We start from the raw sequence: 25,798 nt of genomic DNA on the forward strand, positions 1-25,798 counted from the left end.
GGGGTGGGGGGTGGGAATGCGGGGAGTGGGGTGAACACCCTGCCCCCCCCCCCCACGTGAGGAGATGTCTCCCCAGAAGGGCTGACACAGATGGTTATTTGAAGGAGAAGCAAGGCTCCTTCCAATGTATGGAGTGGAATCTACTTCTGCCGTTTTAATTAGTTGCCATTTGATATTTGATATTTGAGACCCACAATATGCAAAGGGAAGCTTCGGTTGCACGTTCTAATCTGCTTGCCTTTCTATTTTCCATTCCACACACTATTTCCATACATTCGTTCTCATGTGAGCAGGCTGGTGGTTGGACATTTCCTGGAGCATTCAAAGGCTGGGCTCAACGCAGGTCATCTCCCGATCTGTCACATCTTGACATGCCTTCCCCGGGCTTCGTTTCTCTCAAGACATGAAATTGGAGATGGGTCCCTACAACACTTTGTACTTGTAGTATCACCTTCCATTGATGTAGCGGGTTTTAGTTCCCCATGTGATTTTATAGCCATTGTTTCATCACGCTCATTCCTGTAACAGCCCTGAGACGGAGGGAAAGCAGACAGGCTTATCCTCATGTTATAGACCAAAATAACAGAGAGCAGACAAATAAAATGCCAGAAGCTCTCCAACGCAGGCAAGGTCACGTTCCTTCCCAGCCTCGTCTCTGTCAAGTAAATTATCAGTGGCAATGATGGCTTGGTGCTTCATTTGAAAAGGACCTAATAATATCCCATCCAGATATATTTCAATCACAGCGGGGAGAAGGAGGTGTGGAATGTGACGGTACTTCTGCCTCAATCAGCTCAGTCGGGTTGACCAGCACTCCAGCGCTTTCCAACAGTGCAAGGGTTCTAATCTTGTGTGCTCATGAGAATCTTCTAGGAGCACTTTATAAAAAGGAGGATGCCTGGGCCTTCCCCAAACTAAGCACACTCTCAGGAAAGACACTGGCTGAACAGAAAGATACGGGAGAGCAAAGAATAAAAGAGCAGGGCAGAAAAGCAAGAATCTAAACCCACAACTCCATATTCTCAGGTACGGCAGGCAGAGTTGTGTGGCAAAAATATTCGTGAATGTAAGTTTTGCATACCTGAGGATATACTCTGTTAATGTGAAATGAAATGAGAATGAAAATATCTAACATGAAAATGTGGGCTGTCATATCTGATAGCAAGGAAAGACACACACATACACACCATTAGTCACAATCCCTATTCTCCCAACAGGTACACGCATCTCCCTCGTGGAGAATTATGGCACGCATGTACGAGCGTGTCGTAGGCGCCCTTTCTCATGCAGGCTCTTAGTGGTTAACTACACATATGGGCACACATCGTAACGACAGAGCCATAAGGCTGATTTCACGAGTCCCATGGCATTATGACAAAATGCGGTTCCCCAAATCTCTTAAGTCCCTATTCCCTTAAATAATGTCGGTGAGGCGGAGTCCTTTGAGTGTCCTACGCATGTGTCTACCACCTGCATGGTTCTAATCTGGAGGTACAATTGCAGAGGAGCTGAGACAGTCATCAAATAATAATGGTTTTCTCCGTTTTCTCTAAAGCTGGTGCGGGTGCCCCATAGTCACCGGGTTGTAAGCTTGGCCAGAAGCAGAAGACGCGCCGCCGTGCCTCGGGATGTCCGCCAGATGGCTGGCTGGCAGGAAGGATGAAGCTGGAGGTCAGAAACCAGACCCCACCTGAACTGGTCCATTCCAGTGGCGTGCCAAGAACACTCATCAGGTTTGGCTCTGATAAGCACCCCAGGTAGGGTTGCCAGACAAAGGGCAGGACACCAGTTAAATGTGTATCTCAATAAACAACAATACCCCAAATACTGCATGGGACAGATTGAAAAAAAAAAATTCTCTGTTTATCTGAAGTCCAAGTTTACAGGGATATTCTCTACTTTTATTTGCTACATTTGGCAACCCCCACCCCCCAATCAGGGAAAGCTTCCATAACGGCTTCCACCCCCCAAGAAACTTTAGATGGTTCCATATTTTTGTATTACTAATTAGCACCTATAAATATTTTAAAGGCATACTTTCTGGTATAGTATGCTTCTCTTTTCTGCATCTATCATAACATCTCTAATTTTTCAGATTAATGACACAATGAAATATTCTTTAACGTCTTAAGTTTTTCTTCCAGGAAACACCATCAATACCACCCCAAGTGACTTATCCGTTGCCTGTTAAATTTGCAACAGTTTCCATGAAACAGAAAAATCCAAAAGAGTAGATTTGGCATCTGGATCCCTTAACCAAACCTCCTACCTTTCCGATTGCTCACTTTCAACCAAAAGCTTCTTTAGAAAATAAATTAGTGATGTAAATCATATTATCATTACTCACATTAAGGGGGCCCACTGCAGCCCTTTCAGAAAGCCACAGAGGATTTTCACAATCTCAACTGTTCTTAAAAAAAAATCTGTTTTCTATTATGAAAAATAATCTAAAAATAGTTCCACATAACACAAGGACAAAGCCATCTGTGTGATCTCTCCAAAGAGCTCATATTTCCATAGATTTTTATCACTCTCCAACTGTTCCAACAAGTTCTGAAATTTAAGAAAGTCGTGGAGATTTGGCACCTAAAACTCATCGAAATATCAAACTTAATCGCTAATGGTTCAATTTTGTATTGTTCTTTTACATCATAGAAGGCTCAAATCAAATACGTATCAAAGTCAACAAAGCACAAAACTGCATTAAAACTCATTACAAACTTTTTTAAAAAGTCACATTAACATGTTTCTACCAATAATCGATAACATCAAAATGTTGATGAAATAGACATGAATATAGAAAAATACCCAGCCCTCGAGTAACACACACACACAGAAACTGTATGCCTGGACACGTTATCGCCTGTGTGTGTTTGAAAAGTAACTTTTAGCAGGCGTAAATGACGCTGGGCCACTGATCAAGACTGTCCCTCTACAAAATTTCACTCTGTAAGGATAAAGTCAACATTGAAACAAAGACAAAGCTTGGACCAAAGAAAATGAGTGCAGTTGACGTGATTTTCAAACTTCAGCCATCACACAGTCAAGAAGACGAGAAGAGACAAGACAACTGACCTTAGAGTGGATGCTCTCCGTGGGGTCCCAGAGGGCTCCGTTCAAGACAGAGACCTGAACTATTTCGTAAGCTCCTCCCCGGCCCCTTCTTCCGGCCTGCTGGATGGAAGGTGCTGATTTGCTTCCTGGGTTCACCCCTGCGTCAGAGAGAAAACAGCCCCATTCTTCATTCTTGTCAGGAAGAGTTTGGCATCAGAAACTCATGACATAAACAACTCCACGAAAATATCCAGAAGTTGAAGGAGACCAAAGAAACAGCATTCTCTATTAAGTCACGGTCAGTGTTGCAGGTGATGAATTCTCTGTCAATCTGACCAAACGACGTTGTGACTCAAACGGAAGCTCATTTTCCCCTCCAAGTCCTATGGCATGTGCTGGGTGATAAGCAAAGTCAAAGTATATATAATTCTGTCCTTCCACAAGCAGCCAAAACACAGCAAGTAGTGACTTTTTAAATGATGAATGAATGCTTTGCTTAAGACCAGCTCTCCATTAAACGTCTCAAGGCTTTAGCTGTATTAAGACTAAAGCCATTTACTTAAGTCCCAGTGAATCAGCTCAACCCAATGCCGAGTCTCCTCTCTGTACTTACGGAGGCTAATTTTATATGCTTCAGTGAGTGATTCTATAGACAAAATTAATTTGCCAGTTCAGACTGACGAGACCGGTTTATGTAAAAAAAAAAATTAAGTCATTCAATAAACTATTATATGATCTTGTTTCTTGGGGTCCTGTCGAACCAGTTAATGTCCCGACACAGGTTCAATTTAGCGCCATATCCATAAACAATCCTAATGGAAAGTATAACATTTTTTCTCTTCTGGAGTGTGTATCACTTTCTTAACAAGTACGGTAATTTCTCTGGGCTCGCTCTCCGATGAGGTCACATTCCTGCTATGTGGTGCAACCACAGTATATCCCTCACGGTAAAGGATGGCAGCAGATTCCCTCACATGTTATTCCCATTTCTTCAACCAGGACTCATAATTTTCAGACCTGAGTCATAATAGCACTGTTTTAAGTTACTAAGGAGTTCACATTTATTGGGCACAAATGGTATTGAAATTTTAATCCTAGACATTTTACAGTTCCCCAAATACTTTTAAATCCACACCATTTTATCATTCTCAATGTGGAAGGCTGCAGTTATATTCAGGTTACAAAAGGATTACTACTTGAGTATTAACTGTCTGACACAGCCGATCGGGAAAATTCTCAAGCTGCTCACAAGGCATTTAAAACTCCCACTGGTTGAGGGACCACAGGAACAGGGATGAGCCAAAAGTTGGGGAGATGGCCAGCGGCAGAGGAAGTGAGTGGGCCTCGTGGCCACAAGTGGTGTGTGGAGGGGAGAGGACCATGAGCCACGTGAACAAGGAGAGGAAATCATGTGGTGCTCAGGGCTGAGATGAGCTGAGTTTTTGGGGATGAACCCGCCTTCAAGTGATGAGGGTTCTGGCCATGCACCCAGAGGGGCCCACTCCAGGTGGTGACATCTGTGGACACTGGTGGAGGGCTGGATGGAAGTGGAAAGAATTGCTACCCAAAGGGAAGATTCCAGAATCCCTTCTCCTGACTGCAGAGGGGGCAGCCATTGGCAGCATGGAGATCGTGCATAAATGACCCTCGTCCACCAGCTTGATTTCATGCCTTTCGATGTACTCCCTGGTAGTGTCACATCACTACAAGTAGGGGCTTGGAGATGAGACATACCCAAGCACCTGTACTGACCCTTCCATGTTATCAGCTGTGGGTCTCTGGTCCAGTTGTTTGCCCACTTGTTGGCTCGTTCACTCACTCGCTCATTCAACAACTATTTAATCCCTGCCTATCTTCTGATGGGCACTCTGATGTCTCCCATTCAAAAAGCCCATTGTTTCTGATTTGGCCCAATATGCCCTAATGTCACCTAGAGTCATTCCCTCTGCCTATCCCGGCGGGACCTTCATTTCATAAATGTAGCTTCACCCCAGAAGACTCAGTTCTCTATCCCGTGCATCTAAGAGAGGGACATGAATACGTGCTCTTGTATTGAAAGCAAGATGAACAGATAAGACCATTTCAGAGAGCAGGCAGGTCAGAGAAGGCACAGGGCTACAGGGGCTCTGTGTAATCCCTGTGCCACTCCTGCAAATCTGCAATGGTTTCCAAATAGAAGGGAATAAGAAAACACGAGGTGATGGTAGAGCGGTGGGGAGGCCTACTCTTGACGGATAGGCCAGGAAAGATCGTTATTTGTTGGATGCATATAAGCCCAGCCGTGAAGATGAGACTATTCCAGGCCCACACAGAGCCATGGGAAGAACAAGTCCACAGAGGCACAGCAAGTTCTCTCCCTTTCCATAAAATGAGGCAGAGCATGGCGAGGCTAGAAGGAGAAAATACACGGGAAGCATAGAGAACGTCATCCACTGGTGACATCGACATCACTCTCTAAGCCTTGCCAGGACCCAGGTCTCTTGCTCTGGACCCTCGGTGGGATTCCTGAGTTGGAATTTACTTGAAAGTGTGTGTTAATCTAGTTATACAGCTCCTGCTGAACCAGACTACAGAGTGCAATTAGCTGAATTTATCTTAAGAGAGAGGTGTATTAATTTGAATTGGACTAAGAGAGCTTTGAAATACCAGCAATTATGGAATAATAATGGGAAATCTGTCTGAACTTTCCCCTAAACTGATGAAAGCCATGCCACATGCCAAGAGTCACTGTGGCCGTTACGTTAATCTTTTGAAAACTCAGGCAAAACTGTTAAGAAAGTGATTGCAAGCATCGAAACATTTTCTCTACAAAAGCAAACCAATTTGATTAGAAGCCACTCCAGGCAGTTAAATTTCCAACCCAAGTGAGTGGTTCACTTGAGTAGTCAGTCACAAATCTGGTTGTCCAAGGGCTCGTTAAATCCAAAACAGGAGTTCTGCCTCACCCGCCACCCACCACCCAGCCACAGTGGGGAAGACCGGATGCTTTCCAGGGTATTCCAGCCACACTGCACAAAGACCTGGAAGAGATCTTCGCCCAGCCCCAGACACTTGGATGACAGTCTTTGTGTGTGATAGAACGCACTTGAGAAGCCGTACGTCTGGGAAGGAAGGAGACGGCGCCACACAGCCCAGGTCTCCTGGGTGAATCATTCGCGAAAGTTGGCCAGCAGGGGAGCAGGAGGGGAGCAAGTCCACACCCTTGATTTGGGGGAAGCTGGGGAACCTTGTGGGGCCTCCTAGTTGGTAATCACGCCGAAGCTGCACAAACCAAACACGGGAACATTCTCAGTCCTCTGCACCTCTTTCCTCCGAGACCCTTGGTAGCAGAGAAAGAGAGCTATCTACTCTCCTGAAGGCAAAATGTTCCAACCACCGAACATTTCCCTTTTCACCTACATATTCCATCATCTTAATCCAAAAGAAGTCCTTTTTGGCTGAACCGTTTTCGTCTCCGAGGCTCTATTTCTAAATATTCCGAGGAGAATTTAGAGGCAGGCTCTGCCGGCACTAGGAGAATGTTGTGCAACCTTTTTAAGAAATTGAGTAACGGCACTGTTTGCTGTGCACGGTATTTATTGTCTATGCACATGGATAATGAAGCCCTCCCTCCGCTTTTTAATTGGTTGCACAATATCCCCCCAGCAGTATCTGTAGGCAGAAGACCGTTTCTTATGAGCTTTGCTTATGTATTTATACACTGCTCTTTCTTTTAGACGATGCAAATAAAAATTTTATTTGTGCTGCATGGATAGACAGAATAAATTATACACAGCTGTGAGATATCAGAATGGATTTTATGGAGTGATCTTGTTGACAAACCATAAAAGCAGGTCCTGAACGCTGTGTACGTTCGAGTCCTAGAAACCCAGGGGAAAAAAAATAGGACCTTATAAAATAGACAGTTTGCATACATTTTGTTTTTCCTAATATTTAGGCATCAACAAACCTCGGTTGCCTAGATAAAAAAAAAAAATAGGAATAGCTTACAGTGAGGAGGGACTTCTGGCTTTTTGTCTGTTGGGTGACCAGACACACTGCTGGCCAGGTTGATAAAATGGCCAGTTTTCCTCGGCCTCGTGGTGGAAAAAAAGGATATTAGATAGTTTGGTTCCTCACACAATTATCTTCTGCAATAACACGTGCGTTTGCTTTGCTTGTGTCCTCGTCTGAGGTTTTCATCTTCAGACCGGTCAAGAGGGGCCGGAGAAGACCCGATTCGGCTGGCAAGAAAGAATCTTCACAGGGATGGGTTCTAAGGTCTTGGAAAAAAAACCAGTAATGAAGACCATTCCCCCCCCCCCCACCCCCCGCCCACAAAGTGACTTTGGATCTCTCCCCACCGTGTGAGTCACCCAGAGCCTGGCTGCCCGTGGCCCAGCCTCCTTTGCCTGCTTTGCTAAGGGAACAACTTTCCGATGGCCAACCAAGGGCTTCAGCTCCGCAGAGGTGGAGACAGAGGCGGAGCTGTGAGACAGAGAACAACAGCCATCTTGGAGCAGCAAAATCCGGCCCTGCGCTTGAGTTCTCACACCTCTGCTCTCCAGGCCTGCCCCTGAAGTCCTGTCTGCCCTCCGCAGGATGGGAAGCACATCCTCTCCCTTCTGCATTCTCACAGGGTTGAGGAAGCTCAATGCAGTCAGAGAGCTTTCAAAAAGGCTTATTGCACGAAGTCAGTTTAGGATGTCCAAATCCACGTTTCTAGACTCCCAGATGGCGTCTGACCAAACCACACTGACAGCAGGAAAATGACCATGGGCTATCGATCGTTAGAAAACGCTGGTTTTAGGGACTGGTGGGGATCTGCTCAGGCCGCCCCTGGGCCGCTGGGGAAGCAAACTCAGATGAGATTACTAGTCAAGGTAAACCTTAAACATCACACCTGGAGTTCTGCCTTTCCCCTACGTGGACCTAAGAGACAAGAATTGATCTGAGGCACTAAAAATAGGATTAAGATAATATTCTTTTGAAAACCTACCCGGGGGTGGGTGGGGTGGGGGCAGAGAAAGGTCGAGGTGGCCATTATGAGCTGCGTAACAATCTGGGGACATGGGCTTAGGAAACTCGTAATGCATTTTCCTTAGCCCCAAATATGTGAGAGTTAAAAAAAATTTATAGACCTGACTGAAGTGCTCCTTGCTGCAGGCAAATACAGTGGCAACATTCCCATAAAGCACAAATATATTTCCTTGGTTCAGATCCCTATCTGCAGCCTTACCGAATGATACTGTCACTCTTGCGTTTCATCTACAGACTCCCTGGATGGAAATTAGGAATGTGATTTTAAACCTTTTTTTCCCTAAGCTTATTTTATTTTTATTTGGGGGGAGGAAGAGAGAGAAGAGAGGGAGAGAGAGAGAATCCCAAGCAGGCTCGATGCTGTCAGCGTGGAGCCCGATGCAGGGCTCAAACCCACAAACCGGGAGATCATGACCCGAGCTAAAAGCGAAAGTTGGATGCTTAACTGACTAAGCCATCCAGGTGCCCCAGGAATGTGATTTTAAAACGACAGCCCAGGGATGCTCAAAAGAACCATGGCCAAAGTCAATCTGAAAAGAGTAATTTTAGATTTTAAGAATTTCAGGAAAAACCTGAAAAAGCTACTTTAGCCAGAGGATCAAGGGCAAATAAACAGTCCCGTCATGTTGGTGGCATGTACCTTTCATAAGATGTGATAAAAATGACACTTTACCTCTGTAGTCTTGCTCTCCCAGACCCATGACCCCAGTCTGACCTGAGACACATGCCAAAAAAGGTGCATCCTACGATATACGTAACCAGCACACCCCGAAACTGTCCAGGTCATCAAAGACAAGCACTCCAAGAAACCTTCAGAGCCAAGAGGAGCCCAAGGAGGCAGGACGACTAAATGTCATCTGGGGCCACATGCTGGGTGGGATGGAGAAACAGAAAAGGACGTGAGATAAAAAGTAAGGAAATCTGAAGGAAGTATGAAGTTCAGCTGAAAAGCTATCAATTTTGGTTCATTAGTTGTAACAAAGGTACAATTTTAACATAAGATGTTTATAACGGGAACGTGGAGGTGGGGAAGGTGTAAACAATCTACACGATCTTCTCCATTTTCCTACAAATCTAAAACTGTCCTTTAAAATAAAGTCTACTGGGGCACCTGGGTGGCTCAGTAGGTTGAGCATCCATCCGACTCCTGATTTCGGCTCAGGTTACGATCCCCAGGGTCATGGGATCGAGCCCTTTGTCAGGCTCTGCACTGAGCATGGAGTCTGCTTGGGATTCTCTCTCTCTCTCTCTCTCTCTCTCTCTCTCTCTTTCTCTCTCTCCCCCTCTGCCCCTCCTCTCCGCTTGCTCTCTCTCTAAACATTAAAAAAAAATTAGATATGTAAAATAAAATCAAGTCTACTATGTATCATTTTTAAAACTTCATCAGAATCTCGCAGGACTAATGCCCTTCTGGAGAAATTCAGCATCAGAAGTTCAGAGACGCCTGGTCACCACGGAGGGCTCCAAACACCGCTGACCAGAGTGCTTGCCCTTGACTGTTACATTGCGTTCAGGCGGAAGACGAGGCAGCCACAGTCAAGTGAAAAGCGTCAAGTAATTGACAAGGTCTCCCAGAGTATGAAAAGGCAGAGGGCTGTGCAGAAGCAGTTGATCCTCAAGCAATTGAAAGGCCATCACAGGCCACACACGCATGACCTTGGGCAAGTGTCCCCTGCTCGACACTCAGATTCCTTGTGTGTCCGGGAGGCGATGGGACCATCGCCCACCACAGAAGGCTGGCAAAGGGACCAAGTGAGATCACAGATGCAAAGTGTACATGGGTGTCATTTAGCTTAGTTTTTGTTTGTGTTAAAATCAGTGTTTGGAAAGAAATAAACCAAAATGCTCTTTCAGGTTTTTTCTGGGTGTTGGGGCTATGAATTCACTGTTTTTCTTCTTTATGTTTTTGTATGTATCTCTGATTTTTCTGTAGTCAGCACATATCACTTTTATGATGGATAAACTTTTATGATGAATAAAAAAATCAACTTAAAAACATCAATCATTCAGACTCATGACAACAAACCGACTGTTTGCACATTTTACTTTCTTACCAGCTTTCCTGGCATCACAGATACACAGACTTAGGCATGCCAGCCTTAGGCAGCCCATTTGGAAATAAAAGCAACCAAGCACTAGGGAACAATTACAATTTTGAAAAGATGTTTTATACGTCATTTCAAAACCCAAAGAAAGCTGGTTATAGCTTCCCATAAATGCTTCAAATGGATTCATACCCAAAGCATCCGTTGTTTCTACTACACAGAAAAATGATTCTTCGTGCCCATAGTGTCTCCCTTCCGTGGGGAGCAAAATCATTTACAACATTAACTTCTTTTTATACCCTTTGCTGGTCAGTGGAAGCTAATGGAAGGACCATTTTACAAACGGTCAGGCCGAACGACACGATTGTTCTTAATGCTGCCTCACAACAAATGGCAGAATTAATGGCAAAACCCAAGCCCTTTGCATTTCCAATACATTCATTCACTTTGCCCTTCACCCCAGGGACAGATACGTGCTGCAGGAATTCATTTGATTACTTTTGGGGGCTGGGATGGAGTCAGAATTTTCCCAAATTTACTTTGCAAGAAATGATCTAAACGGAAACAAATGGAACCAAGGGTTACAATCCATACTCTAGAAGCCATTTTTGAAAGTTAACAGCAAAAAGGACAAAAGTGAAAATGAGTTTATTCCACCCACTATCGTAAACTTAGCAAACGGAAGTGCGCCACAGTGAGGGAGCAGTCACCTTACATCTCTGCTAAAAGTTCTGTCCCATCTGAGGGCTCTTTCTCATATCCTTGCTGCACCATGGGTCACCGCGGACCATCTTCTGCTAGCATAGACACTGACTCGGCAGCCCCCGAGTGCTCTCTGACCAGGTCTTGCCTTGCTGCACTCATCCCCCGTTTCTCCAGCCTTCCTCTCTCCCTGGGGGCCTTGGACAGCCCCCAAGTCACAGCTCTGGGCCATCTTCCCTCTCTACTCTGTCCCCCACAGCACTCATTAATGTTAAGCTGATGTTGCCCAAATCAATATTTTCCCATCCGACCAACTCAGCCAAGTGCAGTCTGTAATTTTAATTCCTGTGTCTGATCGCCATCACCTTCTCAAATTTGGCACGTTTCAAAAGCAAAGCTTTCCTACCCTACGACCCAGCATTTGCTCTACTAGGAACTTACCCACAGGATACAAAAATACTGATTCAAAGGGGCACGTGCACCCCAATGTTTATAGCAGCGCTATCAAAAATAGCCAAATTATGGAAAGAGACCAAATGTCCACCGACTGATAAATGGATAAAGAAGATGTGGTGTATATACATCAGAGTACTACTCGGCTATGAAAAAGAATGAAATCTTGACATCTGCAACAACGTGGATGGAACTAGAGTGTGTTATGCTAAGTGAAGTAAGTCATGCAAGAGAGAGACAGTTACCATATGACTTCACTCCTATGTGGAACTGAGAAACTCAACAGATGAACATAGGGGAAGGGAAGGAAAAATCAGATAAAAACGGGGGGGGGGCAAACCCTAAGAGACTCTTAAATATAGAGAACAGACTGAGGGTTGCTGGAGGGGAGGTAGGGAGGGGGATGGGCTAGATGGGTGACGGGCATTAAGGAGGGCACCTGCTGGGATGAGCATTGGGCGTCATATGTAAGAGATGAATTACTGGGTTCTACCACTGAAGCCACAATTACACTGTATGTTAACTAACTTGAATTTAAACTAAAAAAAAAAAAAATCAAAAGTTTCATTCCATTCCCCAGTCAGAAAACAAGGCATTCTGTGTCACACGTCTTGCCAATGCTACCACCATTCAGTGACCCTTAAGTCTCATGGTCACATGGCCGGGTGATCTGACACAGCGCTTTCTTATGACCCTCAGTCAACAACAAATCCAAGGAGCTTCTTTGTGCTTTTTCTCTCTTCATCTTCTAAAAACTTTCCCACTTCTTAATTGAATCCTTCTTGGTAGCCTCATCACCTGCAGGTCTCCCTCTTCCAATCTTAAAGGAGGGGGACACTTGAGAAGAGCAAAAATCTACAGCATGGTCATCCACCAAGAGATATCTGAGCCCAACGGGAAGGCATTTTAGAGTTTTTAAGCAGAGTAAATAATTCGCATCGGAAACATTCACGATGCGAGAGAATGGAGAGTATGAGGGCTGGAGAAGAACAGACAACCGAGAACCATTCACAGGACAAAGAGGCGCGTTGAGCTGCAGGTGACAATAAGCACTTATCGATCACAAGGGTGAATGCTAACTGAGCGGCTACGCACCAAGCCCCACACGAACCCTTTAAAGTTTGGCTTGTTTAAACGGCACAACACCCTCTGATGCTTACTGTTGTTTAATACATGAGAAAACAGGCAGAGAGAAATTAAGCCCCACGGTCAAACACATCGGGAAGCCAGGAGGTCACCCGCACAGCCACGTTCTATCTAGGATCCGTGCTCCATACATTAACAATCGCTCCGGCCTAGAAACACTCGGAATGAGTTCAACTCCTTCCTGTGTCCTAAAGCTCCATCCCTGATCCCTCCATGTTGCTCACTCTGTTGCGACCACACCGACCACCTTTCTACCACCTCCATGCGCCCAGCTAAGTCGTACCTCGTGTGTTTTCCATTCGCTGCTCCCTCTGCTGAACACGCCAGCCCCGAAGCCTGTGCATGACCCCGGATCTCATTACTCATGTCTCAGCTCAAACGTTACCACTTCAGAGAGGCTTCCTGCCGACCCAAGATCTTCTCCAGACCATCATTCTATGTTTTCCTTTCCCACAACTGTTAAGTACCTAAACTTGTTTTATTTATTTATCCTTTTGTTCTGCCCTCACCTCCTTGACCTCCAATCTAAAACCTCGAGAGGCTGGGCGCCTGGGTGGCTCGGTCTTAGGTTAAGTGTCTGGCTCTTGGCTTTGGCTCGGGTCACCATCTCACGGTTCACGGGTTCGAGCCCTGCGTCAGGCTCGGTGCTGACAGCAAAGAGGCTGCTTGGAATCCTCTGTTTCCCCCTCCCTCTGCCCTTCCCCTGCTTGTATTCTATCCCTCTCAAAATAAATAAGTAAGTAAATATTAAAAAAAAAAACCCTCAAGAGGTAGGTGCCTGGTTTGTCAAATTCACTCCTACGTCCATGTGCAGACAGGTATTTATTTCATGGATTATCATCAAACAAATGAAAAGTTCCCACAGCCTTACTGTGATCCTAATGACAAAGGGGAGGGGGCCAGGTCCTGGTTCTAATCTCGGAGGTTCTGACAGGCGGTGTTGAGCTCACCCAGCAATGTCCAGGCCATTGCAGGTCAATGCACAGAACCCAACCCACATATGTCTTATTTATAAGCCAGAATTCCAATGTACTTATTTATAAGGAGAAAGAACTGGCAAGTCAACGCGAATCCCCATCTAAGGCATTTTGCTCATGATCTGCCCAGCAGGAGATCTTCCTTGAAAAGCAAAATTAAGATCAGAACAGAGAACTGAGGGACCGTAACAGAAACTGTGATCACGAGAGCCTGATGTTTCCTTCTCTCCTCAAGAGTGTGTACCTGCCATCGGGCCAGGGGAGAGCTGTCCCTCAGCAAGCGTGCCGAACACCAAAAATAAGCAAGCACAGGCTGATTATCCGAATGGGACGCTATCGACTCTAGCCGTTCTCGAAGGCTGGCTCTCGAACACTTGCTAACTCATAATGTAGTTGACTCTTCTCCCACCGTTTGAAACACTTCATCTTTTTTCATGAGAAAAAAAAAAAAGCACTTTGAGTTTTAACTCAGGTAATGGTTTATAGACCTGAAACCCCACGTGTGTTCATGAGAAAATACGTTCAGAATTCCAAAATGCGACACCGGGGGCACAGCCTATGCCTCGTGCCCCTACTACAGGAACTTTTCCTCCCCCTCCTCTGTCTGCTGGACACTCAACCGTAGGGACTCCTGTGGCTCAGGCAGTTTGGGGGTGGGGAACGCGCAAGACTGGGAGTCCTGTGCCTGGAGGAAGTAAGGACGGGAGATGGGTGGGAATCAGCCAAGGAATTCCTGCCCAAATCCCAATGACCAAGGCAAAAGCGTGGCTGTCGGGAGGCAGGCGCAGACAGTATTTTTACAACTTTTCATCTTCCAGTTGTTGATTTTGCCCGTTGAATTTGAGGGACCCAAATGGGAATTCTAATCGAAATGGTCAAACAGGATAAACAAAACTATTATAAGACAGGGTCAGAGCCCTGAGTTCGGGCAAGTTTTAATTCCATGCAACTTGATAAATATTTAGTAGGCATACAGAAATGACTTAGGAGCATTTTTAACCATTTCAATTAGAAACACTTCTGTTCTCAGTTTTTGAAACTGAACAATGTGCTTAGTTATCTTTAAATCCTGGCCTCATCTTACACAGAGAAAGCCAAAAAAGCAAAGAAAATTGTCCAGTTTCGGAACTTTTAAACAATTTCCTTCCAGTAATACCCATCTTTAGTCTGATCTATTCCCACAAGACGACAGAACTGGCCAATCTCTCGTAAGGGCCAACAAGTATCTTACCGGAGCGAGAGCCTTTGTGGGTGACTGCCATTGCGCTGGTTTAAAATTCATACTGATGCTGCATTAATTGTTCTAAATGGACTTTTGCCCCTCTATAAAATCAGCACTTATCCGCCATCCACGTGGCGTATCCTCTCACCAAGGGCGTTACTGGAAGCTTGCCTCGTCTTTCCCTCTCCAGGATATCAACAGTGGCATCGATAAGAGGAGACACAATGTTCCGTGGCCTCCCTGCTCAAAGGAATCCTGGAGACAGGGGAGAGCATGTGGGGAGTGGACAAAGGCCCCCCTGGCCTTTGTTGGACATGAAGCATGACTGTTTTCTGTTTATTCAGCAACGACCGGGCCCTGGCAGGTTGACAAGTCAGTAGCCAACCATAGCCAAAAATGCTCAGGAGCCAAAAGTTCTGAAAAAGCCCTCTAAAAACCATGCGAGCATTTGAAAACAAACAAACAAAAACACCTCACAATCTCTTGGTTGTTTTAATGTGCACTTGTCACTGAAGTTAAGCTTTTTCATATTTTTATCAGTTATTTTTCATTTCTTAATTTGGGGATTATGTTTTCACATCTCTTGCCCATTTTGAATTGTTCTAATTTATTTACATGAAACTTTATGTGTTAAGAATATTAAACAGGCTGGGGAGCCTGGGTGGCTCCGTCGGCTGAGCGTCGGACTTCGGCTCAGGTCATGTTCTCACGGTTCGTGGGTTCGAGCCCCACGTCGGGCTCTGTGTTGACAGCTCGGAGCCTGGGGCCTGGTTTGGATTCCGTGTCTCCCTCTCTCTGGCCCTCCTCCACTCATGCTCTGTCTCACTCTCTCTCTCAAAAATAAACACTAAAAAAATTTTTTAAAGAATATTAAATAGGCTTCTTTCTAAAACGAACAAGCAAACTACCGAGCCAACCAGAATCCTCCCCAGTCACCTCCAGCGAGTGGTGATCTCCCGTCTGTGGCGGGGAGGTGGTGCAGGGTAGCAGCCGAGAGCACTGCATCGGTCCACGTGAGTCCAGACCAAGTTCAACCTCTGCCTCTCTGGGACCTTTCTGATGTACATAACAGAATACACGATGCTTAACCCTTGTCAGGGCGGAGAAAATTGTAGAAGAGGCTTCATGGAGAGAAAGGCTTAACACCTAATCCATGGCAGCACTCAATCTGAAGCAGCCATTTTGGAGGGAAGAAAAAAAGTTCTTCCGTCAGTTTCCTGCCAGCTTCCATGCTGTGTGTCCTTCCTCCTATCAGACTCGATTCTGCCTTCACGGAGCACAAGGTCTGCCGAAGGCAACTGGAAAGGAAAGCAACTATAAGAGTGCTCAGAGTTGAAGGAGGAAACTGACCGCAGTAGAGACGGCCCAGGAGTCTTCGCGAAAAGGGTGCCAATTGTCCCAGGCTTCGAACAGGTGCGATCTGGGCATTCGCATGTGGGGGGAAGCGGGGGTGTAGAGGGAGGAAGGGTGGGAGGGAGAAGGCGGCTTCTCAGACCACATCCCAGGTCTGCCTGCACAGCGAGGCACAAACCACAAGGACAGCGACTGTGAGGAAGGGGACGCCCAGAAGGAGACAAAGGTGTTGTCTCGAGTCCAATCGGAAGCGCATCCGACACGCTCTATCGGTCCGCTCTTAGACTTTGTTCTAACAGACATTCGTGTTTATCCTGTGGACCGACACCGTCTCCATCGTCTCCATTCCCCACGGGCTTTCAAACTCACAAAACCTTCATCACTGAGGAATTTTCTTTGACAGCCACTGTTTATGAGAACTAACAATAAATCGAGATCTACGCAAAGTTGCCAGAAGTAGCAAACAAAAACGTGCCGTCCAGTTCGATTTGAATTTTAGATCAACAACCAACGGCTTTTTTTTTTTTTGAAATAGAAGTATGTGCCCTGAAATATTGGGGCCATACTTACACTAAAAAATTATGCGACGCTGATCTGAAATTTAGACTGAACGAGGAGTCCTCTGTTTTATCAGCCCTGAGATCCAGGCTTCTTGAATAGCTAGTTCCCTGGCCCCAAAAGCCAAAACATGTCAATCAATTCTTAGGCACACATCCTAGTTTCAGAATTTGAAGTTAGCGCAAGAATGCCAGACGTTAATTATTGTCAATCAGTGCAGACTGAATGACTGCATTTACTGGGGCACAAAGTTTGAGACCAAACAACCCAGCGGCATATTTCGAAGGGGAAAGAGGGATTGTGAGCTCCCTCGAAAACACACCTCTTAAGTAACTGGATCTTCTTCATCTCACAGCCTGCCTACCCCAGCTGCTGGAAGACAAAATCTATACACAATAAAGAGTTTCATTCAGGGGTCCACATGACTCCATCCGTCACTGAAGCACATGTTTGGCACAGATTGAAAGCCAAAAGCAGCCTAACAAATATTTCAAAACTGAATTTATATCTTTCTAACACATGGTTTATATACGGATGTAATACCTAGAGAGCTTTCAGTTCTCAAATAATATCCTGGCTAAACTACAAATGATGTCTGTAGCAGACCACAATACCAAAATTATTTGCTCTTTAAATATGTTAAAGAAAGCTAAGTTTATGGGGGGCGGGGGGGGCGGCTGCCACAGATGCCTGCTTTAGTATCCAAGTGTTATAAGGGAGCAGGATCCAGATATATCCACCGTAAGCTAAATATTTGCATCATTCCTTATACAAAGAGGGAGCTCCTCTCTGAAGCCCCAGCTTTAGGATGAAACTAGATGCCTAACTCATATTTTAAAAGTTCTGGGGGCGCCCACGTAGCTCAGCGGGTTGAGCGTCCGACTCTTGATTTTGGCCCAAGTCATGATCTCACGGTTCATGGGATCGAGCCCCCCATCGGGCTCTGCGCTGACAGCAAGGCGCCTGCTTGGGATTCTCTGTCTCCCTCCCTCCCTCTCTTTCTCTGTCCCTCCCTTGGTCCTGCGTTCGCTCTCCTTCTCTCTCAAAATAAACAAACAAACTGAAAAGTTCCGGATATGTCCTCCATCCAGGAAAGCCACCTGACCATCACCGCTGTGACAATGCGCATATGCTGTCTCCTCCTTCTATATCCCAAGGCAGAAAAAGTTAGCATAATGGCTTTCTCTACCTGTGAGTGAGCTCAGGTATACTGGCCCATTCGAAGTGGTTTTCCCTGGAGACACATTTCCAGATGCAAACCAAAAACTACTGAAAGACAAATATTTGGTTTTCAGCCTCAAGAAGCCACATGACCACAGACTTTCTGGTCTTTGTCTTTTTCTTCCCTCACCTACCTGATGGCTGCAGACGCAGACTCAGCCCATCAGAGAGCGGAAGGTACGTGCCACTGGCTGGCCAGCACATCCCTGTAAAGACTTCAGTACCCTCTGTGCTCCCAAGAAGAAAATAGAAAAACTGAGACTAACAGGAAGCAGGGTCCCCATGCTGGCACATGCTGGAATTCTACTAACTTTTCCCGTGTGTCCCCGAAGATTACTTTCCGAGAGGAGGGCTGGGTGGGGAGCAAAGAAATCATCGCATCGATTTTCTGTGGAAATAAAGGAATTTATGTTTTTTAACTCGAGAGTATCAGCATAAATCGGAGCCACATGGAGCGAAACTCTCCTCCTGAAAATACACGTGCGCACGTACGCACACACGTGCACACTTTAGAGCTCTAGAAGTCAGACTTTGAGAAAGGGAGGGGGAGAAGGGACAGGAATTCAGGCCCAAGACAGGGATAGCTGCCTGTCGTCCCCACAGCAAGGCTCACCTGTCCCCCCAGGTGACCGGCACGTGAGGAAGTTCCTGCCACAGAGCCTGACTGTGCACATTTCTTGAAGAACTGTGTATAGTGGCCTTGGTGTAGGAATGTGTGTGTGTGTGTGTGTGTGTGTGTGTGTGTGTGTGTCATAGATGGTGGTCTTGTATCTGACGTCTCCCAGCAGTCGGCACTTTACGGTTCACAAAGTGCCTTCTGCGGGTTACCCTACCCAACTCAAACTGCCACGGCCAGTTGTGTGCACCCCATTCTCCCGTCATGCACGCGTGGGATGGATGGATGGGAAACGAGCCTTGGGGAGGCCAGGTGCCTTGCCAGAGCTCACACCCCTGGCAGGTGGCAGAGGACTGGCTCAAATCCACCTGCCGCGGTCACCTCAGACCCAGAGTCCCTCAGGGCCACAATCCCGCTCCGCAGCGGCATGATCCAATCAGGGGCTTCGGTTAGACGGAGCGGGGCTGGAGGCAGGCAGCGGTCAGGCTCTCAGCAGAAGCTGGGCTGTGACAGGGCACATCCGGGGCCCAGCCCCCACTCTCAGCCAAAGCTGGCACCAGGCGACCTGGGCCCGCTGACCCTTCGCTCTGCCTCCCGGTCTCCTCACTAGCTTCAGGTTTCCCATGTGACCTGGACCCCACCAGATGTGGCCCGGTGGTGACCGGAGCTCCCGGCAGCCCTGCCCCACCCAACTCAACAGGGCCTCCAACTTGCTGCACAGCCAGTTCTCTGTGTCACTGGAAGTCCCTCTGCACCCTCCAGGTACAACAGGTCCCTGTCCCACCTGGAGCGCTGCCCAAAGCCTCCCACAAGGCCCTCCGGGCACCGTGTGCACCTCTTCCTGACGTGGAGCCTTGTGCCATGGCATGTGGTCATTACCTGGCCACCGGGGGCTGGCCTCTTGACAGAGGGGCTGCGTGTTACCCTGAGCCCCCAGCCCTAGCCCTGGGGACCTACTACATGCCAAATAATCGTGTTGAATGGATGTGATAGAGGGGATAAAGTCCAGAAGGTGTCACGTGAGATGCGTGAAAATGCCCTCGCTGAACTATCAACAATAGCCAACTTACGGAAGGAGCCCAATGTCCATCGACTGACAGACACATAAACAAGATGTGGTATATATATATGCAATGGAATACTACTCGGCGATCAAAAAGAATGAAATCTTGCCATTGGCAACAACGTGGATGGAACTAGAGCGTTTTATGCTAAGCGAGACAAGTCAGTCAGAGAAACATAAATATCATATGGGTTCAGTTGTACGTGGAACTTAAGAAAGAAAAGAGATGAACATAGCAGAAGGGAAGGAAAACTATAAAAACTGAGAGGGAAGCAAACCGTAAGAGACTCTCAAATGCAGAGAACAAACTGAGCATTGCTGGAGGGGAAGTGGGTGGGGGGATGGGTTAAATGGGCGGCGGGTGTTAAGGAGGGCACTTTTCCGGATGAGCACTGGGTGTTGTATGTAAGGGATGAATCACTAAATTCTACTCCTGAAATCATTATTACACTACATGCTCACTAACTTGGATTTAAATAAAATTTTAAAAATATAAAAAAGAAAGAAAACGCCCTGGCTAAAAGTGTGGGTCAAGGGAGAAAATGCCAACCTCCTCATCAACAAGACAACGCCTGCATCTGCACACTGCTTTCCCAGCAGCTTCCCCTCCCCTCCGGGCACTAAACCCCCCAGGGCTGCTACCTGGTTCAGGTATCATTTATGTATCCCCCGATTCAGGCCTTAACCCTCACCTGGCCTTTGGACTCACATCCAGGAGTGCACAGTCAAAAGCACTTCTTGGTCACTGGAAGGCTCTGGGCCTCCTCCCCTCTCCTTGAGATAAAGGGTCACCAAAGCATTCTGGGATCTTCACTGAAGGAATCCAGACCTTGAGTCTCTCAGGACCCACACACATCAGCACCCCTTGACGTCAGACCCAATGCTGGGTGGGAGTGAGATGCTCTAGGACAGGACACTGGTCAGAGGGGACAAGTTATTTCTTAGACCCCTTCTAAGACCTTGAATTAGGGCGATGGGCAATGTCTGTTTGGTGTAATATACCTAACACCTCCTCAGCCCCTGGCCACCCTTTTCCACAAAGGGGGCAGGGCTCTAGCTCAGGGACATCAACAGGCACTACTGTCTGGCTGGAATTTAATCACACCGCTTTGGTTTCCTTCCATTTATTTGTATACTGTTTGTGACAAGTGATATTGGCCTTCTACTTATAATATGGAAGCACAATTGCCTCCTTAAATGTAAGTAAAATGTGTATGCATTGACTTAAAGGAAACTTTAAGATAAAGTAAGAAAAGATGCTATTTAAGTAAATGATAGCACAGGTGATACACGTACATAAAAATGTCATGAAGTTCTCAACGCCAAGTTGGGAGACTTGGGAGTTTCCTGGGCTGCTCGGATCACAGCTGGTCTACACTGCTACGTGCTGAATTACTGAAGCTGCTGGATAAATAAGCAGGTCCCCATCCCAGCAGAGGTAAGATCCTGATTCAGAGCACAGCAACAGGTGGGGTATGAATCTGTACTCGAGAGGAGCCCTGTGGATGATTCTAATGCAGGCCACCTAGTAGACCAATGGGTCTCAGAGACCCTGGCCTTCAAACCAACAATCCCTGAAATCAAAGCACAAGGCCTGCTCCTACGGCGGGCATATCCCTGATGGCTGACTTCTATTGGCGTCAAAGCAGGCGTCACTCTACTGCTCCGGAACATCCATCGTTTCATCCATGGGACAATCGGGCATCTCCCACATACCACGTACAGCCCACAGATTGGAAGGGAACCACAACTCGCTCTCCACGTTCAAACGGATGCAACACCTAACGAGCAGAAACGTATGAGACATAAACTGGTAACAGTAAGCTCACACCATCACGAGGCCATCATCGAACCCACTGGCCTTTACTGAGCACCTGCAATGTTGGCAGGCCCCTTGGGGTTCGAGAGTCAAAGGTCACAAGTTCAATTATGAAAGATTTCAGAGCATAAAGGGGGAGAAGACAATGGCGTCAAGACCAAGATGGCCTCCCATTCTCCCAGGGAGAATGCCTCCCACAACTTGGAGAAAGGAACGGAGGGTGGAGGTAAGAGGACAGTGGCCAAGGAGGTGTCCCAAGGGACAGGGGTTCACAGGCACAAAGGGGAGGCACGCAGAACAGCAGCCAGGACTGAGAAAGCGACATATGTAGGAAGTAGCCACATGGATGATAAAACCCGGTGGGGGGGGGGGCACTGTGGTTACATTAGCATATCATTGTTTCCATTTCACGTGTGGAAGGTCTCAACCTGTTTATGAAAGAGCTGAAAGTTCTAGGAGGGCCTCCGGTAAGCTAAATGAAGTGAATAAGAGATCGATGAGGTCTAAGCTAACCGCTGCTTGTCAGTGGACAAAGGCAGTGGCATCCAGGTCTAGCCTGGCCCTGCTCGTATACCTTTTGGGACATTTCATAAGGAGCCTGGAGTCCCTAAAAAGAATGGGAACCTGCCTTCTGTAACCAACTGACTGCTCTGACACAGACAGCCAGCCCTAGGCTTCCGACCGCTCTGCTTTGGGAAACACACCCCCCCCCCTCCCCCAGGGGTAATGTTCCTTCTCAAGCCTACAGAATCTTGACCCCAGCCAGGGGAATCATGCTCACGGCACACTCTGCATGCCTACACGTAACACCAAAAAAAGGTAGTGCATTTAAATTTAAGATGACACATTTTAAATACTTCTGATACTGATTTAAAAAAAAAAAAGCTGTTTTCAAAGAAAAATATATTTAGGGCACCTGGCTGGCTCAGTTGGTGGAGCATGCGACTCTCGATCTTGGGATTGTGAGTTCGAGCCCCACGCTGTGGGTAGAGATTACTGAACAGACGTTTTAAGAACAAAAGAAAAAAGATATTCACGTGTATTTACTTATTTTTCCATCGATACCCCATCTGTGCCTCCATGAAATCCCTGCCCCTTCACTAGGTTGGTATCTCTCTTTGGACAAGTCACTTGACCTTCTCAGGCCTACCTTCCTCGTCCGAAAAATGATAGACTGATGGGACGTCACGCTGGCTTTTTGGCGTTCCAGGAATGTAGTATTATGGTTTTAGGAGCAACATCCCCAGAATGTGTCCCATCAGAATGCTGGTATATTGCGCTGGACTCCTACCCTCCATCAACCCTTGGCTTTTAAGTAACTGGCGGCCCTGTGTTCTGGGAGGAGGGTCGAGGGAAGATTCAGGAGTGACCGCACACACACACGTGGTATCAGGCACGCGGTAGGCACTCCGTGAACATCTATCGAGGGGAGGGGGAAGAGGGCAGTAGCCGCACAACTGGGCGGGCTTCTGCATTCTCGAGTATCTCTAAAATCCTGTAATCCTTTGCTTCCTGTATAACTTACTAGCAATTATACGTGCAAATAACATTTAAGTTTAGGTTGATTTTTTTAAAAAAATTCCTTAATGGAAAAGACGTGTAATGTCGAAAACAGAATTGGTTATTTAAAAAGAAAGCTTTGAGGGAGGAGTCTTTGGGGAGAAAAAGTACTCAGGAATACCTACCCAACTCTTCCAACATGTCCATTTGCAATGCGAGCACCACAGGACAGTGACAAGATCTCAGGTAACTACTGCTGAGGCATTCTGTTGCTTTTTTTTTTTTTGAAAAAGGAATACTTAAAAAAGATGATCAGGGATACCTGAGTGACTCAGTCAGTTGAACATCCAGTTCTTGATTTTGGCTCAGGTCACGATCTCACTGTTCGTGAGTTCAAGCCCCACACCGGGCTCTGCGCTGACCGCATGGAGCCTGCTTGGGATTCTCTCTCTCTCCCGCTCTCTGCCTCCCCACCACTCACGCCCTCTCTCTCAAAATAAATAAATTAAAAAAAAAAAGATGTTGTATCATTGAAATTCTAAAATACCTTTTTAAACTGTACTTATTTATTTTGAGAGAGGGCACAAGAGGGTGAGGGGCAGAGAGAGGGGGAGAGAGAATCTCCAGCAGGCTCCACACTGTCAGCACAGAGCCCAGTGTAGGGCTCAAAGTCATGGGTGATGCCCTGAGCCGAAATCAAGAGTCAAATGCCCTGCCCGCTGAGCCACCCAGGTGCCACCCCCCCCCCCCCCCCCAAGCAGCTGTGTTTCTAAATCTACACTCTTCATTTTGGAGTGGTGGCACCGTAAGGACATAGAAGTTCTTCACATATTTATAATAAAACTGGCACTGGTCTTGGAATTCACAGTCTTTCACAGAAAACCTGCCCCACAAGAGGTCATATGTCAATCTTCAAACAGCAATCTTCCCCAGACAAAAGAAACGTTTTTAAAGTAGAAAATGTTTTAAATTCTGTCTATAGAATACTACCCAACAAAATATATGGGAGGGAGGCAAAAATGTAGTAACAGGAAAATGTACGGTTTTAGATGTGTTTATTACCAAAATATATGAATATAAATGAACTAGAAGAAAACCCAAAGCCAATAATGAAGAGAGGAAGATGTTAAAAAATAAAAAAAAATAAAGGGAAAAATTACCACCTTAGAAGCCATAAATACAAGCAATAGATTCGATTAATAAATCCAAGGCTTAATTCTTCAGACAGACCAAATCCATATCTAAAATTCTGAGAAGTTCCAACAAGGAGAAAGATCAGTTGCAGAGAATGAGAATGGGGCATAATTATGGGTCCAAAATTTAAATTACAATCAAGTACTACACATTCTTTTTACTAATAAATCTGAAAACACGGATAAAAGATTTTCCAGGAAAAGATGTTACTAAAATTGGCTCAGTAAAGAAATAGCAAAACCAATAGCCATGTAAGTCGTTGGAAAATCTGTAAGAGATTTATGTTCCATAGAGATTCTGGGCCCAGATAGTATTAAGGGAAAGTTTTGAAAGCCCCAAAGCTAGATTATTCTCATATTATTTTTACTGTCCCAAAACACACACACACACACACACACACACGCACACACACACACACACACACACACAGTCAAAAGCAGGACAAAGGGAACTTGAGGACTATGGCTGCTTGCTGAAAGGGCCCTAATATTTCACTCTCCCCCTGTTGGGGCCCCAGTCAGCCCCTTTGCTCTAGGGCTGGGATTTAGTATTACAGCTCCTCTCTCCAATCCCACAAGCCTTGATTCCGGGTTTGGCTACCTGACGTGGTAATGAACACTAGCTGGTCAGACCCAAGCAGAGGCTAGAAATGGGCTTGATTGAGCATTAGGCCTTCTTGGTTCTTGTATCTTCCCTCCCTACGAGAAGGAGCCTGGGCTAGCCTGCTGGAGAGACAGGAGAGACTCGTGGAGCAAAGTCCAGTCACTAGATCGACACTCAGTGGGCCCGCAAACATATGAGCAGGCCTCACTGAGTTCAGAACTGTCCAGTGTATACCCCTGACTCAAGACTCAATAAATGCTTTATGGTTTTAAGCCACTAAATTTGGGGCCAATTTATTGAGAAGTATAGTGTCAATAAACAACTGAAGACCACTTTGCCTTCTTTTTTTTAAAAAAAAATTTTTTTTTTCAACGTTTATTTATTTTTGGGACAGAGAGAGACAGCGCATGAACAGGGGAGGGGCAGAGAGAGAGGGAGACACAGAATCGGAAACAGGCTCCAGGCTCCGAGCCATCAGCCCAGAGCCCGACGTGGGGCTCGAACTCACGGACCGCGAGATCGTGACCTGGCTGAAGTCGGACGCTTAACCGACTGTGCCACCCAGGCGCCCCCACTTTGCCTTCTTAATAGGGATGTGAGAAATTGTAGTTACAACACTAGAAAATTAAATTCAGCAGCATATTAAAAATATACACCTTGACAGATGTCCCCCAAATGTAAGGATGTTTTGATACTGGGAAACCCATCAATGAATATTAGGTCCTACCCTCAGCAATCAGACAACACAAAGAAATAAAAGGCATTCAAATCCAGCAAGGAAGAAGTCAAACTTTCACCCTTGGCAGAAGACATGATACTCTACGTAGAAAACCCAAAAGACTCCACCAACAAACTGTTAGGACGGATACACGAATTCAGCAAAGTCACAGGATATAAAATCAAGGTACAGAAATCTGTGGCATTTCCATGCACCAATAGTGAAGCAGCAGAAAGGGAAACCAAGCAATCGATCCCATTTACAATTGCACCGAAAACCATAAAATACCTCGGAGTCAACTTAACCAAAGAGATCTATACACTGACAACTACAGAAAGCTTATGAGAGAAACTGAAGAAGACACAAAGAAATGGAGAAAGCTTCCATGCTCATGGATTGGGAGAACAAACACTGTTAAAATGTTGATAGTGCCCAAAGCAATCTACATATTCAATGCACTCCCTATGTGAAAACCAGAAATAGACTCTCCCTTAAAATAACAAACTTGAGGGGCGCCTGGGTGGCGCAGTCGGTT

General features: G+C 46.2%; 1 protein-coding gene across 3 annotated transcripts in view; it reads right to left on the reverse strand.

Annotated features, from left to right (window-relative positions):
* ADAM12 (ADAM metallopeptidase domain 12) overlaps positions 1–25,798 on the reverse strand; it is a 349,535-nt gene that overhangs the window by 298,596 nt on the left and 25,141 nt on the right. For all 3 annotated transcript variants that reach the window (XM_045041022.1, XM_045041023.1, XM_045041024.1), the window contains exon 2: positions 3,076–3,212. In XM_045041022.1, the coding sequence (XP_044896957.1) occupies positions 3,076–3,212 (137 nt within the window). The remainder of the gene's footprint in view (positions 1–3,075; positions 3,213–25,798) is intronic.

Source organism: Felis catus, chromosome D2, assembly GCF_018350175.1.
Source record: "Felis catus isolate Fca126 chromosome D2, F.catus_Fca126_mat1.0, whole genome shotgun sequence".
NCBI lineage: Eukaryota > Metazoa > Chordata > Mammalia > Carnivora > Felidae > Felis > Felis catus.